The sequence below is a fragment of the Simochromis diagramma genome, unplaced genomic scaffold (genome assembly GCF_900408965.1).
Source record: "Simochromis diagramma unplaced genomic scaffold, fSimDia1.1 OVJJ01000802.1, whole genome shotgun sequence".
NCBI classification, from domain to species: Eukaryota; Metazoa; Chordata; class Actinopteri; order Cichliformes; family Cichlidae; genus Simochromis; species Simochromis diagramma.
The window spans coordinates 2,319,150-2,338,903 of record NW_024387492.1 but is presented as its reverse complement, the minus strand read 5'-3'; the positions used below and the strand labels follow the sequence as shown (position 1 = coordinate 2,338,903).

Below are 19,754 nucleotides of genomic sequence, written 5' to 3'. Positions count from 1 at the left end.
ATTGTTGTGATGAATTCAAGTCGACATTTTTAGCTCATGTCTGACTGGGAGAAACTTCATTTTTTTAGCATGACAATGATCCCAAACACACTGACAGTGTAGTAAAAGCATGGAGAGTCATGGATTGGCCTCCCCAGAACCCGGACTGCAGCATTATTGAAGCAGCGCAGCATCATGTTAACAGAGAAAGCAACAAAAGGCAGCCAAGACTGAAAGAAGAGCTTTGAATGGAGAACTTTTCCTAAAGACTAATTAAGGAAATTACATGAAAGCTTGACTAAGAGAGTTCAGGTTGTATTGAAGAATAAAGGCGGCCATACCAAACACCGATTATTCGTAGCAAAATATAAAGAAATGAGGGCTGCTCAAGGCTTTTCCTCTGATATGCATGATTTAATCCTTTTAGGGTAAAAACCACAAGAAAAAACAGTTTATTCTGGAGGAACCACAAGGTCCAGGACAAAGGTCAAAGAGCAGAACCGATCAGCCTGATTGGAGTTGCTAAATGTAAAAAAAGACCTGAAACTATATTAAACAGAAGCGTTTTAGGCAGATAACGAGCAACATATTCACTGGTAACGCAAAGATGCAGAAGCCAAAGGTTCTTTGAGGTGCAGCCACTTTACTGAGACAATGCAGCACTGTCGCAGGCAGCAGAGCACGCCGGTGACGATTAGGATCAGTGCACCGTCAGTACTCTAAGTTCCAAAAGGCTGAAAGTGATAGTATAGAACTCGAGAGGACTCTGCGGTAACATTGATAAATGTTTTCACCAGGCCGTCCGCCATTAGTGTCAAGGCAAGTTACAGCCACAAGAGCGGACAAACAGGAAATAGAGAAAGAGTGGGTGTAAATAATTGATAAGGCTGACCCTGCGCGATTCATATTCTGCAGCAGAGGATCAAAGAGCGCGGAAGAGAGTTTGACATTGAGCCTGAGCGCTGAAGTCAAAGCCATTACCTTCCACAGTAACGCTGCTGCTTGTGTTTATATTAAAAATGCAATGTCTCTTCCTCCTCAGTCTGGGCTAACACTAGCTGGCACTCCTGGGCATTAACCAGCTGGCTAATGGACGCTATGGTATAATCCCGGCAATTACAGTAGCTCTAAGTAGCGCAAGGTGGAAGCCATTTTGTTCCTGTCCATCCGATGAAGCTGTTTCTGGCTCTCTCAGGTGTGAGATACAGCCCGTGTTAGACCTCAGGGTTCTTTTAGGCCTGATCAATATTTCAGAGGCACCCAGGCCTCTGCACGTGGTATCCTCCCCCACGGCCTCGCACAACAGCTCTGCAGCCAATTATGAACATCTGAATGAACATTTGAGCCAATTAATCATTTATGAAATTTCACAGTTTTCAGAGGAATGTTTATTTGAATAGTGCATTAAGATTGTCACTGTACAAAGCTAGGAAGCCCGGACGCTGCAGCTTTTAATATGAGAAAGTAAAACCGTGTCTGCGGTGTTTTATTCGGCTCCACGGTAGAATAGATCTATCCCAAATTAGATCCTATTTGTGGCGCTCGTCTGTCTGCGGCGCTGCGTACGCGGCGCTGCCACGAGGAGCCGCATGTCCTGTGTAAAAACAGAGCTTTCTTTCTTATTCAAAGCTCTGTGCCCCTTACAGAGAATCAGGGCAAAACAAATAGCTGCCCAGTACTTACATCTGTTTAAGTAAATCCTTTAAAAGTTAACATTTTGGTCAAATCGTGACCAGACAGGGCAAAATGTTTCGGTTTGTTTGCCCAGTTGCCTGATGGGTCTTTTAACCATCGGACTTGTTCGTCTGTGTAATTCACACAAGCTTTACTCTTGTATGATAATTCTGCATTATTAAGCAATAAGAACAAGCAGTCTGATGTCCTGTAATCATTATGAAGCTATAATATAAAAAGTTTTTGTACAAAGTATCGGTATCGGATCAGAAAGGAAATCTGTGGTATCACTACCAGGTACCACAGCACACCTTCAGGGGTCTGGTGGAGACCATGCCTCAATGGGTCAGGGCTGCTTTGTAAGCAAAAGAGGAACCAAGTCAACCAACATTAAGGCAGGTGGTTCTGATGTTGATGCCAACAGTAAGCTGAGTGTGTTATTGAATTTGGAACAGTGAAGCTCAGTGAAGCTCTCTGGCACATAGGGATATGATACATTATGCTTTGGATACATGGGAAACCATTTTAGCAGCTCCATCATGCTGCTTTTGCTATTTTCTAGATAGACACTTATTCTGCATAGAAGTAGGGCTGCCACGATTAGTCGACTATCAAAATCGTCGACGACTGATTTAATAGTCGACGCGTCGTTTGAAGCTTTGTAAGATCCCAAAAGACGCAGGAATAAGTAGCAGGATTTAAGAGTGTAATAACGGACTGAAACAGAAGATGGCAGCACTGCATGTACAAGGATGCCAGCTGCCGTTAAACCCCGAAGAAGAAGAAGCTGTGTCCCAGAATTCATAGCGCAGCCCAGCTCAGTTTCCAACAATGGCGGCAGCTAGTTAGTTTTAATATTACTCTTATTATTCTTTCTGGGTCACAAAATAAACGTTTAACATATTTTCAGGCGAGAATGTAGCTGTGTAAACCTCAAATATCTGCTCAGTTTATCAAGACACCGCATATTTTCAAAAGCGCTCCGACGTTTTCGGAGACGTCTGTTACCCACTAGCTCGATAGCTAGCCGGGGGCTAGGTCACTAGAGCCGTGAGAACACCGGACTCCCGGCAAATCGTTTTCAAACCCACCGCCGTCTTTCGCTACTCAGGTTAAACATGATATATAAGTCACTTAGATAACTTAAAATGTTTTGTTTGGCTTTTTTTTAGTATTTTATTTGTTCCTGAGTAAATCGGTTTGGCTGAGATTAAAGTTATAGTTTTTACACAGCTGAATAAACGTCAAGCAGACAGCTGATTATCAGAAGTGTGAGATGCTGGAGAATTTACTCCGGTGTCCTGTTATATTTTAGACAGCAAGGAGTTTATTAAACTTCACCGAAACAATCTGCAGATTTCATTAAAATTTAATAAACTATCATCTTGTCTTTATTTTTAGTTAGCACAGACCTGAAACACTTAAAGCTGTAAGCTAATGATAGTTATATAAGAGCAGATGCTGCTGGTGCAATAAGCTGTACGTTTTACATCCAATGGATGATGATCTGATTAGTCGACTAATCGCAAAAATAATCGGTGACTAGTCGACTATCAAAATAATCGTTTGTGGCAGCCCTACATAGAAACATGCTTCAGATTAATATAATTTTCACAGATGTATGCTACTGAAGATAATATGTTTTCTTGAATGTTTGTAATAGGTAGAGCAACCATTTTCTGGCTTTTTTTTTGTAATAGAAAGTGTGGCTGTGCCAGGGTTTCTAAATTATTTTTCATAACTAGGTGTGATTTGCTTTGTAGACCTAATCAATTTAATCTATTGTAGAAATAGAGACATTCTTTATGTAATTAGGGCTTTCAATTTCGCCAACAGCGCTTGCAAGACCACAGAAAAATATGCCAAGCTCTCGACAAGCCCATGGGCTTGTCGAGTTGTCAGCGCGTTCTGTACATGAAGAAACGACTAGCTGCAAAGGCCATCGCACACTCGCACACACAAACCTCTCTTTTACTGCCTCTAACATCCTACCCTTTAGCAAATTTCTGACTCTAGAGCTTGATGTGCACAAGAATAGACAGCTACAAATCACCGCGCCGTCTATGAGTTATCTCTGTCAATTACTGACGATAAATGGCTTTGGCAGTGGGAAGGCCAGGCGCATCAATCCTGCATGTGCTAGCTTCTCCACTCTATTGATTCTGCTTCCACTGCGTCCATGATCCAGTTTTGTTGGCCTCTGACCGCGAAAGCTAACTTGAGCGCTGATGTCAGATGAAAAGAGGGATATGTAACCCAAACTCCCACCCCGGGACATGTTCACATTCCTGGTATCAGATATTCCTCCCTCCCAAATGAGCCTTTATATAGATCTGCTGGAGTCATCCCGCTACAACTGCTCTGTACCCGTACTAGATTACAATCAGGGTTTGATTGTAATGCGATACTTTTTATTACAATTCTCTTTTTCTGATAACATTGTATTTTGTTCTATTCTTATTCTTATCATCCTGTTCCAGTGTTTTTTCTTAATTTTTGCTACTGTAACTTTGCACTGTCCACTTTCTGCTGTAACAAAACAAATTGTGGGACTAATAAAGATTATCTTATCTTTTTGTAGCGAGACAGGTCCCCACTTTTAATAACAATGTCTGACCTCAGAGTGCGTTCAGTGCACATCTTCTTATTGAAGATATCTGGGTCATAACTACTTATTTTTATGCATTTCTTTCTCCATCTTTCTTTTCGTCCCCAGCACAGCTAAGCTTATTGCTTATTCTGTCCATATCACCTGCATAAAATGGCTGTCAGATGTATTCATCTGTCTCAGGCTTGTGGCTTAACAGAATGACCATTCGGCGAGCGGGCGATGGCGTCTATTGTGAGCGGCTCGTCCTCCTGTACAGCAGCTGTCTGATGAGGGCTGTCTGCAGGCTCGCCCACCGCTGCCTTGAGTGATTCTCTCTCCTTCACTCTGCCCCGGGCGCTCCATGTGTTGGAGGCATTGATCGGCCCTGAATTGGATTGCAGCGAGCCTGATTACTGATGTCAGTGTGTGCCGGGACACGTGGGAACGCCGGAGATCCTCGTGCCGAGCTCAGGCTAGCTCGCAGCGGAGGGATGAGTCGGAGGGAGGGGTGCATTCGCTCGCCTGGAATTACATTTATCACTCTTAGTTACACAGAGCGTGAACACAACATGCCCACACATACTGTACGCCTTAAGTGACCCGCACACGTATACTGCAAACATAATCGTGTTTTTGATCCTATAGCGGCGAGCAGTCAGTGTTTGTGGCTGACATTAAATAAAGAGTGTGGGAGTCTGTTAGTCTATAAAAGGGCTTACGCGCATCATACCAGTAAATTACAACTATACTGCTGTAATTTGATTGTTACAACTAAATGTTGTTACACTGTATTTTTCCTCTAACACGACACTAAAGACACTAAAGATTCTTTTCTTTGTGAGGTTACACTTCATCGTCCGTGTGCACGTGCGGCGGCGTCCGATTTGAGCGCGCGCGCGGGTTTGGAAGTGATTTTCCGCGCATCATTTGTTTACACCTAGAATAGCCGGCCATCATCTTTTCCACTAAGAGAACAATAGCCATTTTTTCCCCTCTCCTTTTGCTCGGGAGACAATGAAGTGCCTTCCCGCCTCGCGAGCGACAGGCCAATAAAAAACGTAATTGGATCTGTCAATCAAACACTGCTGCAGCGCAGGGGGTGGGCGGGCAGGTGGGTGGGCGGCGGTGGCAGAGGCGGGAGGGTAGGCCGGACACTGGGAGTAGTGCAGATAGAGAAGAGAGAGAGAAACGGGGAGGTGTGCCATTGCAACGCGCTAATACACACAGTTCCTTCTTTGCACTGCCCGGAGGCGCTCAGCAACAGTTACAAAGGTGTACAATTGTTGTGTTTTGCTGTTTGTTTGTACAGCGGCCGGGGGGATGACGATCTGTCTTTGTTTGTAGGTATTAGTGGGTCGCTGATGTGGCTTTGATGCGACTACGCAGGAGAGCCAGGGCTGCCAGAGCCTCTGAAGGTCACAGTGGATGTACTCGCGCTGATGTTTCTGTCTGTGCTTTGTATGCGCTCGGCCCGTCAGACATGTTGTTTTTTCATACCAGGGAAAGGTCTTGTCTTTAGTCAGGAAGGCCACGATGCTTTAGTAGTATTTTTCACGGTACAACAGACACGGCGAGCATCACCTTGTCACATTAAATCATCTGCATACTGGCGCGTGTGCTTATCTCGTCTCGGTGCTCGGATTATGTGTATTTGCTGTCAGATAAGCAGCGTGCGTAAACGTACACGTGCGCCCCCACACACACTTTTGTTGGAAGTGTTGCACTAAGTTTTAATGACAACTGCTTAAATTAAGAGCCCATTTACAAGCTCTCTGACAGAGAAGTTAAGTGCGCGTTGAGGTATTCTGCTCGCCTACTCTGCGCCCGGGCTCAGCTTTTAGGAGATGGCTTTCTTGTGTCTTTGGTGACATTGTTTTTCCATTATTAGCCGAGCTGCTCCATCGTTCCTTCCATTACGGTCTCAAGCACATTGAAATTCTGTATCTCTTTTTATGAATAGATAAAGGATGTTTAAACTGTAAGTGTGAGCGTGGCAGTGAATACTGTTCAGTGTCTTTTGACCACTTTGGCAGTTAAAAGGAGCTGAAGAGGAAACTACAGTATGCAGAGTCACTGCAGGGGTTCATTCGCTGCCTATTTTCTGGGCTTTCTACCTTTTTTAAAACTTTGAAAGGCTCCTCTGGAGGATGCTCCGCGCCTTGAATCATGACAACTCCTGCCCTGTGCACTTAAAAACGGTTAAGAAATAAAAATGGAACCTTAATTAACAGAAATCAAAAGAAGCGCCTGCTTTCTTCCAGGGTTTTTAAGGTGCTCGAATTAAGAAGATGAAAAACAAACTTAATTAAAAAGTTGTTTTTTTTTATTTCCTATTGATGTCATGTGTATTTTCAGCCTGTTCTCTTGCCCTGGGTGTCAGCTAATACTGTTTCGTCCAACTCCATCGCACTTACACACAAGGCATTGCCAGAGGGAAAGGTCATAACATGAATGTTTCAGCTGGGCATCTTTCAGCAAGCAGGATGACTGTTGTGAAGGGCTGGAGTTTGACCATCATCTTCACCCCGACCTTATTAAGACCAAGAGAACAGTGAGTCGTGGCAGCTTTCAGTCACGTGGCTGTTGTCAGGCTGCTCGGAGTGTGTTGCACTGAAAACCTCCTGTGGTTGTACGTTTTTGCGGTCATCTTTAGTTTGTGTTACACTCTTCACAATTTCATTACTGCTTGGTGATTATTTTGTGCATCTTTGCTACCGAGTTGGCGTCTTCCATGCAAACTGCACAGCAGTTCACTTACGACCAAAGTAATTACAAGCAACTGCCCACAACCTCCAACAACCACTGACAACTGGCTGTAGAATTCCCTAGCAACCCCCTAGCAACAGAGGTTCACTGATTGGTCTCTAGACTTTACTCATGAAATTGATTGCTAAACTCCAGTCTTTAGCAATCAATTTCATGGTAACTTCCTGCAACCTACAACGGCCACTTGAAAGTGGTTGTCAGATGGTCCCAAGGCCTGTGTGAGTGGGGCGTTTGTAGCTTAAGCATCTAACCAGCAAGTAAAATATAAAGTAAAAAGCAAGTAGTGGGGGAAAAAAGATTTCGACAGTGCATGATCCACATTCTCCCAGCAGATGAATCAGCAGCTTATCCAACAGCAAACCTCCAACCTGGTAATGTGGACTTTGTAGTTCTCTGAAATGGAATCACAGCCATTAAGGCACCTGCTCCAGTGACATCTGACCAAACAGCATGAGGACGCACTGCTGTTTGATTTGTTGTTAAACTAACTTAATATAGCAAAATGTGTCCGGGAAAAAACATGACACGCTTCCTGTTTTACTGTAGAGTGAAGCTTCCTTTGGTAATCGGGTGGTATAGTCTCACCATATAGTCTCACTTACAGCAAGAGGAACTGCATCAAGCATAGCTTGGCCTTATTAAGTGCTCCTCTTAGGTATGAAGAGCCTGTAAAATTAAATAGAGGTCAGCAGGTTTAAGTGTTGTATCATTTAACTTGTAGCAATCCTGCAGCGCCTTTACACCGACGAGCACTGTCAAATTCAGCCTGACATTATCAGGGTCTGTATAGTCACAGTCAGCCATGCAGGGCCAGTGTCTCTGCTGATCAATTAGCAATACGTGTCTGCCCTGTGTTCAGGCTTTCCTAATTTTGGTTTTGTTATGAGAAATAGTCCCACTGCTCTGGGCTTCTAAAGAAGGTAATTACACTGAGAGATTCCCTGTGGGGGATTAAAACAAATGACACAGAAAACACAGCCTTTCCCCATCGCCACTCACTCAAGCCCTGCCTCCGCTTTAAAACCTTTTGCTTGTAACGCCTGCATGACCATGAATACACAAGCAGTCACAATAAAACACACTCTGGCAGCTCGTGAAAATTAGTGGGGTCGAGGGGAGAGAAATCAGAAAATGACGAGGGGGCATCACGATTTACGGACATGGTATAACTGGTTTAGCATTAAGAGCTAAACAAAGCATATGGTATTCATGCATTCTGTAAGGACCGCGGCAGAAAAAGCATCTGTCCTGCCAGTTTTGTGGTGACAGGCTGCAGGGAGCATTACTCATCATTACAATCTCTGCTGGCAGCCTATTTTCATCACATTACAGTGGTATAATGAAGCGTAGCGCGCTAGCGTCCTCAGGTTCTCTGAGTAGTTCACCATTAGCACCAGCCGGGGGCATTCATCCAAGTAGCTTTATTGAACTTTTTACAGTTAGTTTATTGTATAATTAATTCATTACGGCACAACAATACATGTGGGTGGAATCTGCGGTTCAAATTCATCTCGCGCTGACAGCGGCGCCACACAATTTCGTATCGCTTGCATTTATTAAGCAGCGCTCACTTTGTTTGATGGCGTCAGACCAACTCTTTCGTGCTCTTTGTGTCTGTTTCAGGAACAAGGCAAAATAGGTGTGACGTTCAACATCGGAACGGTGGACATCAGCGTCAAGGAGGTAAACACGCTGATAAACGATGGCAAATACCATTTGGTCCGATTCACCCGGAACGGGGGCAATGCGACCTTGCAGGTGGACAACTGGCCGGTCAATGAGCACTTTCCCACAGGTACCGACCTCATTTTTAACTCAGTCTATTTGATATTTGTTATTAACCCAATGAATCCTTTCTGGAGTAATTCAAGGTAAATTAGTAGTAATAGCTTTAAAACCACTGGACACCATCTATTTCATCATGCAAAGGGCACAAGCAGGAAGAAAGGATTCACCTTCACTTGCTCTCCGGGGTAAAATATGTGAGATGACTAACAAGCATGTGGCCATCACCTGACCAACATCATACTCGTACTGTAACATGTGCTTCAAAACCCTTCAATAAACACGATAACGCTTGGCTCCACGGGAGGGGGGGGACACCGAGCTTGAAATCTTTTGTCTTGCAAGACGCATTAACTGCGCAACATTCGGTCAGCGGGCAGGCAAGGAGAGCACTGAAGGCAGAAACCAAGGGTGGCCTGTTGGCCAGATAAAGCTGCTGCCTGCCTGTATCTCTCATTCCCAGGTCAGCAGAAGCGGCGCACCAGCAGAATACAAATAGGGTCATCAAACGGAGCGCGCTCCATTTGGAGACTCAGGCACTCCCTCCATTTGGAACAGATATGTGCTGCTCAGCTAGCTAGGTGAGAGAGTGTGAGAGAGGGAAAGAAGGAGGGGAAAAAATCCTCTCCTGCTTCTACTTAACAGTCCATTAAATTGAGTTGGCTCTCCTCAACTTTGATATCTGTGTCTCCATGTCAGCCGGCTTAGGAGAAGCTACCTTTGTTTGCTCGTTTCCTATTACCCTCCTCTTCAATTTCACTTAGTCAAACAGAACAGACACACGGGGAGACAACATGGGAACAAAGTGGCAGTCGAGCCAAGAATGACAAAATATAATATGAAACGTCATTGATCTCTGTGGAACAATTGTGCCGCACTGGTAGGACGAGAATGTACAGGATTACACGTCGACTAAAAAGCCAACGTTAAATTTCCTTGAGATATGAGCTCGGCTATATCTAAGAAGCCATCACGCATCAATAATTGAGATATTCTGTTCTGAAAGCTTTAAAAAAAAAACATATGCAGAAATGTTGATACCACGTAATCATAGGAAGCCAGCAAATATGAGTCGATCCCTTTCACTATGCCTCAGCAGCCCTACAGCATGCTCCTTTTGCCTGCTTGCCTTCACCGATGACAGGCCAGCATCCTCTCCTGGCGTGACCTGGCACGCTGTTGTGGTTTGGTTCAGTGCCAGCGCAGGTGACGTTAATCTCTTCTGTCTCTGGCTTTCTTTTGCCGCCGGCTGTCTTTCGCTTTTCTTTGAGCAGATAAGGTCGGACGGGTTTCATAACCGCATTTCAGCTGCAGTAACGCTGCGAAATACTGAGAAACTCCGCAGCGCGCACACAAGTGACATCTCCGTGGCGTACACATTGGCGCTCGCGTGTGCGCAGCGCTCGATGAAGAAATTGAATTAATCAGGCAGAAGCGGGCGCGATTGCTGCACAGAGGTAGTGTCATGTCCCTTATGTTCCCGACTGTGGATCGCGCAATAGTTCGACCGTTCTTCATCTTTAATAGCCATCAGTTTGGGATAGGAATTGAACGCCTACCACCTTCATAATTACCTCAAAGGGCCTGCTTGCATAAGCATGCAGTGCTTGTTTCCTTAGCTTCTGCCAATACGTATGCCGGAATCTGTGATCCAAAGCCAGCAAAGCTCAGGAGTCACTGCTAAATGGTCGTTAAGGTTTACATCTCCGCTTCAGGAATGCGCAGCAGAAAGAAGTTTAGCTGTGGATTTCTTTCAAGCGATCCCACTGAGGTTTGTTCCCTTTTCTGTCCGCCTGCCATTGTCTTGAGATGGAGTTGAGGTCGGCGGATCGAATGCGTGGTAATTTCTTTTTCTCTTCTGCACAGGTAATTTGCAGGACATTCAGTGATAGTAATTCAACGATGATTGATTTTTTTCCCTCGCCCTCCCTCCTTTGTAAAGTTGTCATCTCGTGAGTAATTACATGTTAGGGTCCAGACTCATCGACTGCCTTCTCACACTTCTAATGCTTAACTTGAAGGCAGTAGCTGCCACGAGGCTCTCAGGCCGCTCAATAAACAGTTACCGGATCTGGGCATGCCCTCTCCCTGGTGGGGGAATAGGTGAGGACAAAGGTGTTGGTGGTTTGCTTGTCAGTCAGAGCCGCTTACAAAATAGGCCTGAGGTGTGTAAATTGGACGTCTTAACAACAGTGTTTAGAGAGTTGGCCAACAAAAGCATTGAGACATTAGGATTCACTTCAAATGGCAGCAGCCAGTTCTGACAGCATGACGTGCTTCTAAATAACGGACGATTTCATAACTCCACAACTTGGGTCTTTCTTTGCTTATTTCAGCCTCATTTTTTACACCGACTATGAAATTGCACCAAATCTTCCTTAAGCAGCAGCCACAAGATTGTTTTGATTGAAGCTGTTGTAAGATTCAGTCTTTGGAATAACGTTACAGAAAGCCGTTACTCTGATGAGCTTCGGAAGGAAGTTTGGGTGGGGGACACTCAGCGAGGCAATTTCATTCCTTCTTTAATGAGCTGAAGAGTTTTCATCTGCGCCAGAATAATTGGTTACGAATTCTTATAATGATCAATTAGAATTTTTCAAATGATGAGCTTACATCACGTAAGTGCTATTTGAACACCGGAGGTGAGGATCTCCGAACATGGGCGTCTGTACTCCTACGTACATGTTCCATTAAAACGTGCACTCAATTTGTCATTAAGTGCACGTTTGTATATTCATTTATTTTATTGGAAATCAAGGAAAATTCTAAGTGAACACAAACTTTTGAGTGGTAGCATGTTCCAATATAACATGGGTGTCAAATATAAGGCTCGGGGGCCAGGATCAGTCCAGAAATTATATTCCAATCTGGCCCACTGAATTGTGGGAAATGTGAAGAAGGGCCTGTCATATTTTAATTGTGCTTTCATGGGTTTCATACTGATAAACACCTCCTCGCATGGAGGGGACAGGACTGTCCAGGCAATGAGCTAACTTCATTTTTTTTGTTTATGTTAAAGATTGTCAGTTTACACCCTGCTGACAGACGTCTGTCATTTTCTACACAAATTACACTTTTTTCTTATATTAATATATATGAGGGATTTAATGTATAGTTAAACATCTTTACACTGACAGAAAGGCGAGTTTCACTTATGATCAAAGTAAGCTGAATGTGGCGCACGTACACGGGTATTTTTGAAAACGGAGATTTTCTGTTTTCGTTTTAAAAAATAATCCCGTCCACACGTAAAGGCAGAAATGAAGGAAAACGCTGTTAGGAACATGCCAAAGCAGCAGGTGGCGCTAGATTCCTAACCGTGTAGAAATGTTGGCCAATCAGAAGTCTAGAAGCCTCGGCGGGAAAGAGTAAACGACAGATGGCGCATAGAAGCAGAACCGAGTCGTATGTGTGGAGGACAGTAACTGTGTGTGTATGTAAGCATTTAAACACTGCAGAGAGTGAAAATTAACAGTAACCGTATTTTGTCTACGTCCGCCATGGTAGAAATTCATTTCAGCGAAACAGTAACCCGGCGCACAGTGTGACGTCAAAAAAGGCGCACACCTTTGACGCTGCCTTTTCTCCGTTTTCCTCGTCCACACGTAAACGCAAAAGCTGAGTTTTCAAAAATCTCCGTTTCCAGTGACCGAAAACGGCGTTTACGTGTGGACGAAAGGTGCAAACGCACAGAAAAATCTGCGTTTTCAAAAATATCCGGGTACGTGTGGACGTAGCCTGAGTTTGACATCCCTGCACTTGGATGCTAAAGCCATATTAACATCGTTAACTGTAAGAGAACCAGTCACAGTAAGCCGGTATGGTACAGAAATGTAATGGATTACATTAGATTGTAATTTTATTATAAATATAAATAATAACATAATCATTTTACTATATAGCGTCAAATCACAACAAAAGTAACCTCAAGGAGTTTTGTATTATAAGGTAGAGACCCTGCAACAATCATATGACCCCCTATGAGCAAGCATGGCGACAGAAGGAAGGAAAAACTCCCTTTTAACAGGAAGAAACCTCCAAAAGAACCAGGCTCAGGGTGAAAAGGTCACAGGTGGCCCTGCTGTGACCTTTTTGGGTTGAGGGGAGGAAGACAGCATAAAGGATACGCTGTGGAAGAGAGGCAGAGATTTGTAATAGCTAATGATTAAATGCAGAGACGTGTAAAAAGGTCCAGCCCTAACTATACGCTTTAGCAAAAAGGAAAGTTTTAAGTCTTAAAATTAGAGATAGTGTCTGTGTCCTGAATCCAAGCTGGGAGCTGGTTCCATGGAAGAGGTGCGTGAAAGCCTCGTCTTCTAAATATCCTAAGAAGCACACGTAAGCCAGTAGCCTGAGAGCGACATGCTCTATTGGGGTGATATGATATCTGTCTCCTATCCATCCATCCGTAATCATAACCATTTATTCAGTTCGGGGTCACTGCGAGACCGCAGCCTATCCCCGCTGTCATAGGATGAGAGGCGGCGTCCACCCTGAACAGGTCCCGTCTTTCTCCCAGTGAAGCAAACAGGTTGAAGGGTTCCCTTTGCAGTAAGATTAAACACAGGCAGTGAAGCTAATTCTGACAGGAACATTTTATTAAATAACTGAATGAATTATGCAAACTGCTACACACTGTCTGATTGTCTGTTTGCTTTTCTGCAGTGTTACTGGGCTCTCCTCTCAGCTTAGTTCTCCTTTGTTCCCGTCTCATTATTTAGCATTCAGTGCTACCATAGCTGACAGCCAAAAATATAATAAATAAATAGTTTCAATAATTTAAACTGTCTTTTCTTCCATTTCTGCTGAGGTCTGCTCAAAACATGGAAGGCAGTGCACGCTGTACAGAGAGATAGGATGGATAACCTTAGTGTCAAGCTGAGCGTGCCCGGTACACAAGCGCTCACAACTTGATATTGTCACTATCAAAGGTGACTTAAACAAAACTGCTTTCACTGATAAAAAAAAATCCACACTTTAATGCAACCAGTGTTAAGAAACAAGACGGAAAAGAACTTGTGCACTTCACAGCCCCATTCTTCTCTATAACAGTGCACCCGCTCTGATCCCACACTGGAGCGTTTCCACGAGGCTTCGGCAGATTACGCGCGCGCGTGTTTGCGTGTGGGCGTCGAATGTATGCGTTGACTGCTTTTGTCTTCCTTTCTCTAATTATTCTCCCCCTCTAACAGTGCCCTCTCAGATCTCTGTTCTGTTTTTGTCCTCAAATTCCTTTTTATCCGTGTTTCTCCGCCTTTTTCGAGTCTGTGCTCATCGTGGCTGCGCATCTTTCTCGCAGTCCTGTGTACTTGTGTGACAACCCACATTACTGCAGGGACTTGTCTTTGTCTAGTGAGAGGCTTCCAATTTCCTTATATAACACTCCGAATCCCTGCACTCTTTGATTTCGGATTACATGATCTCTTTTTTTATTTGCGTGAGTTGGAATCTTTGAATCAAAGAATTATTAGACCGAGCCAGGCGGAGATTGTGCATCGCACGTTGCCTCGAGCTGGCTGAGGTCCAGGCGTTGTCTCAGATGAATGACCATTGGCCTAACTACTCTGCTAGTGCCTTGGGGAAAGTATGTCCGTGTGCGTGCGTGTTTGTGTGTGGTCCATCATTTGTGATGGGTACAAGGGGGTTGGTCATAGCCAGAACAGCCTTGTGTTCATTTTCAGACACACGAACGCTCGAAAACACGATTACTTTCATCCACACGCTGATGCGCACAATGTAGCGACTCCCACAACCTGAAACAGACACAATGAGTTGCACGGTTTCAAAATATCTGCCAATCTTTGTCTTGAAATACAGACAAAACAATTCCTCAGGAGCGAGATAAATCCCCACGCGTCCCTGGGGCCAAACATGATTAGCCCTATCTGAGACACAATCTTTGTCGCTCTCACAACTCAGACTAAGCCGAGTGTACAAGCCGCCAATCTAATTCATCTTTTCAGCACCATAAATTCCAGAGCGACCTGATAAATGATGAATTTACTCCCTGGCTTCGTCTGACGCCCGAGAGAGAATGGAAGGAAGATCGGGGGAAGGCGTGCAGGAGAAAAAGAAGGGACGTGGGTGAATAGAAAAGAAGTGCAACCGGTGAAGGAATACAGAAGCGTTTAATGGAATACGTCGACAAAAAGTGAGAAAGAGCTGACATGTAGACGGGCGCAGAAGAAGAGAAAGTGAGTGAAAAGTAGATAAATTGTGGCTGCAGCTGTAGAGGCCGGATTCAGCCAAGAAGAGCAAAGAGAGCTGATTGCTGAGTCTGGGAGACGGAGAATAGCGGGAGCAGATGAAGGAGCTGGAATATCGCTGGATGGACAGTGTGCCGAAGAGAACGAGAGAATGGAAAAAAGCTTGAGTGCACGGATGAATAACCAGGGAGCGAGGAGGAGAAACAGAGATGAAAGTCAGGTGTAGATGGGAAAGAAGGTGGCTTGTGCGAGATATTCATTACCAGGGGGCTGCGGTGGCGAGCTGTGGAGTTGAGCTGTGGAATGATGATTTCTGGACAGGGCCACACTATATCAAATGTACTCATCATCCCCAAATAGAGAGAATGCCAGGAGCCTGTCACGGTGGCCATTTTCACAGTTTTGATGCGCTCTCGGCACTGGCCCTGTGATGGAACCCCGGTGAGATTAGTCTGGCAACCAACTGCAGAGAAGGAAGCAACCGACCAGCAGACGACTGTCACCGTGCCAGTGTTTGTGTTGACTGAATGGCTGCCACCAAAGGGAAAAAATCGAGACACTGTTTTGGCTAGGAGGAAAAAAACGGTGATGGCATGCAGCGGGGCCGAAGTAAAAGCCGGCAACGTGCGCATAAGCTCGCAGCAAAATAATATAATAATGATAAACATACGTAAATATTTATATTCACCTGGTCTTCTCTATAAGGGCTGTGTGGTGTTATCACACTTTACCTTTTAAGGCCCTGCAGAAACACAGAGAGAAGAGACGGACGACAAACTCACCCATGAGGCGGCCTTCCTGTACAAGCAAAATGAAAGTGTCCTGGTTGGGTTAGCTTTCGACTGACTAACACCAAAACCAAAGCAAACATAGCTAAGTTAGCTTGAGTTAAGGTAGGCCACAAATTTAAGGTAAGATTCCTGGAAGATCAGCTGATCACAGAGCTGCTGCTCCATCTGCAAGCCCTTTTGTAACCCATTTCCAAAGTAGCTCCACCTTCCCTGCCTTACCTGTCCGTACTGATGGGTGTTGGTTTCTCGCCCTACAAATATAAAGTTTTTCTTTTGCTTGTTTTCATTATGGACGTTGACTGAAAATGAAACCGGTTCTCTGGCTTTAAAAGAACATCAGACATATTATAATGTCAGATTGCTCATTCGTCTCTCTCCTCAGTGCACTGGCAGGAAATATCTGTCCACTATATTTAGGGGAAAAAACCTGAAACCCTTAGTAGACTGACTTTTTAATAAACAGTAGTGCTTTTATTGGCAAGGTCATCCATTCTGAAGTCACCTCTAGAAATTGAATATCAAATTGACAAACTAGAGAGAATTTTCTCATTAGTTGCACAATTAGCTGGTGGTGTATTCATTACGTGGGGACTGTCACCTCATTAATCACCTAGAACAATGTAAGAGCTATACCTGAGACCACGCCATTAGCAATGCACAGCAAACTTACAGCTTCTTCTCCGTCTTCCTCTCAGTCTCGTGATTCCACTTCGTCTAAAGGACGACGTGAGGCTACGTTTGAGACTTTATGGAAAAGACAAAGCAGAAAGAATGCGAAGAGATTATTTGTCGATGGCACTCATCCACCCTCCCCCCGTGTTTCCCGGCTCGTCTCTCGGCTCGCTCGATCAAACTCCAAACCTTTTCCGAGCGTCCTCTGATTTCAAACACGAACATCTTGCCTCCCTCTGTGGCCCTTGTCCAGAGGAGAGTGTATTTGGCTGCCACCTGAAACCTGCTTGAGATCAAAGGAATGGGGAGGGAGTCCTGCTAGTAGCTGATTAACCTGCTGGCACACTGCAGAAACATTCGTTTAGCTCCTTGAGCTCCCTTGCAGCCATATCTACACTCCATCCCAGCTGGCTGTAAACTGAGCACTTGGATGTTTTTTTTTCTGTGAAAGGTAGCAAAGAACGCAAGGAAGACAGAAAAGAGAGAGGGAAGGGAAACTGGTACGAGCTCACGGTTTTATGCAGTTGTGACGCGTTCGCGCGTAATGTTATGGAAGTTTAGTCAGCAGGTCAGAGCAGTGGTGACTTACACCGAATGTAGCTTATTGCCAAACCAAGAAAGAAAATGAAATACAACCCGGGCGGGTGTCAGAACGAGGGCGTGAATGTAAGCACGTTCAAAAGCTCCAAACTAAACACACTGGCAGGTGAAGCTTTGCCCTTTCAGTTGTATTATACTGTAAATGAGTCAGTGCCAGTGCCTTTCTTCTTTCTTCCTCCAAATCCCTTTCCTTCTGGATACTGAGTGACATCACACTGCCATTCGTCTCTTTTGTTAGACCTCAAAATGTTTGAAGACGGACTTGTACGTCTCCATTCTCGCTGTCGACAGATCCGCGGCACCTTTCAAAGGGAGAGGATCCCTGTTTGTCAGACAAAATGTTGCATCCCGGCACATTCACAAAGGAAATTTGTAAATGATGCCAGAAATACTCAGTACAGGCTCCAGATTCCCTGCATAAGTGAGGCTTTTATTATTACACTACTGTTATATACCTCCAGCCCAACAGGAACATTCCCAGAGGAGGTGGTTGCGTTCTTTTGGTGTTTCTTTGAACCCAAAAAGCCTCCCACTATGTCAGTAATGATCTCATTTGTATGCATTGTCCTCTTCAAATCTGTGTCACTGTGGGACTACCACACCCCCCCCAAACAGGTCTGCTGTGCTTCAAATTACCACCTCCTCATCTAACGTTGCCTCCTTTTCCCCTCAAAAGCTGCTACACACTCCTTCCCTCCAAGTAGCTACCCCACCAAATCGTTCCTTGGCCCTTGAAATGTGAAAGCAGGTGGTGTCCAGTGGGAGAATTAGTGCACATAAATTACCTCCAATTTGCTTCAGAGAAAGGTGCTTTATGCATGTCTGCCTTTTTAACCACTTGATCTCCTTCCTTTTGTCTCTATTATGTAAAATGACGTAGATGTGATGCATTTCCTGTGTTTTGACTTCTTCTTGCAGGATTTTTCTTTCCCTACAGTTTGTTTTTCCTCATTGCTGCTGTGTGTGGAGTGTGCTGTATAAATATGAGTTTTAAAAAATTTCCACTAAAGTAACGCTACTTTGGGGTAAAAGAAATATACATATATATACATATATATCATAAAGCTTTTATAAATATTTCTAAACAAAGATAAAACTCTTCATAAACCACTGTATAAATGTGTGATGTCTGTTGCTGTTGCCAACTGTTTGAAGCTGTTTGTTAAACTTTCAAACTTTAAAGGCAACAGCGACATTGAGCGCTATCAAATGGCAAATAAGAAAATCCCGTTCAAATATACCCGGCCAGTAGAAGATTGGCTTCAGGACAAAGGTAAATCTTTATCGAACTTCTAGAATGTTCTTTATTTTCTGTCATTTCATCGGCTTGTTCCCTTTCAACCTCTGAGAATGAATAACCATCCCTTAAACCCTTTAAAAAACCAGTAAACCAAAGCAATTTGTTTTATTTTGTTTGTGTTTTTAGCCTTTTCGTCCTTTCCCTTTGGTTCAGTTTTTATGATGCTTTTTTTTTTATTATTTCTTGTCCCTTTTTCTGTCATTGTCATCTTTAAAAAAAAAAAAAGTTGAACCATGGTGTTTAGTTAAAGGGACTGGGAAGTGATTTTGTAAACAGTGCAACAACAAGATATGGAATATCAAGTGCTGCTAATCTTTTGTGCAAAATTGACTAGGCGGAGGCATTATGCATTATTATCTATGCCGCAACAGTCGGCCGATTGTTTTGAGAGGAGAATTAACTCCCTTGGCTCAAATCCTCTGCAATGTTTGAGAACAAATTAATCAGTGGGCATATCCCCCTGAAAAATTTCCAGACAGCAGGTGCCTCTCCCTGCTGTAATTCATCTGATTGTACTTAAACACATCAAACACAATAAAATTCTCACTTGTTTGGCGATGGAGAGCTAATTGGAGCCTTTTTGACGGCAAAGCGTCACAGCGCGCCTGCCAAGGTGCACTGTGCCCTGATAGAGCTGTGCTCTTTTTCTTTTCCAGTCGTTAGATTAAAACCAGCACCTTGTTCGTATCGAACATTTTGTGGGGATTTTCCCAGAAAAAGAAGAAGAAGTCTGTTTCCCCCTTTGTTTTTTCTGGTGCTTAATCCATCATAAAAATATCATAAACTGCTTTTAAAATGCATTGCACATAAACATCAGCATAACTTCATCATAAAGTCCCTTTAACAACTGTAAAACAAGGCAGGTTTGGAAAAAAAATCCCATTACCGCTGCATGCATGACTCCACACGTGCTATTTCATTTTTCTGTGATATGAACGTTGCCCCTGCCATTTCATACCTAATGTATTATGTATTACATAACAAACAAATGTAGCGGGCTTGCGGTGTTATGTGTCTGTAAATTATACAATGGAGATTTTTAATTATGATTCCTGCATTGTGAAAGTTTGCTGTGCTTTTCTTTCATTGGGAATGCATGAGCAGTGTGTTTTGATAATGATATTTGGGCTTCTCCTAATGAAAATCACATGAATTGTAGCAACTGGGCATTGCACATTATTCCCCATATACATGCTGTACTTATTGCTCGAGACCCTTTTGTCCACAGAATAACAACAAAGCTGTGGAAAGTGTTACAACACTGCTGCTGCTGTGACAAGTGTATCTGTTTCAGCTCTAGCAGCAGTTTGAAATCTACTTATTGTACAAAATGTGCTCAGCAGTAGGTAAAAAGTAGGGCAGCCGTAGATACTTTTTTCAGTACAAAGCCA

General features: G+C 43.9%; 1 protein-coding gene across 5 annotated transcripts in view; it reads left to right on the top strand.

Annotated features, from left to right (window-relative positions):
- The window catches only part of nrxn3b (neurexin 3b), a 331,545-nt gene that overhangs the window by 258,262 nt on the left and 53,529 nt on the right, over positions 1–19,754 (top strand). For all 5 annotated transcript variants that reach the window (XM_040017562.1, XM_040017563.1, XM_040017566.1 and 2 more), the window contains 2 exons: positions 8,633–8,804; positions 18,247–18,336. In XM_040017562.1, the coding sequence (XP_039873496.1) occupies positions 8,633–8,804; positions 18,247–18,336 (262 nt within the window). The remainder of the gene's footprint in view (positions 1–8,632; positions 8,805–18,246; positions 18,337–19,754) is intronic.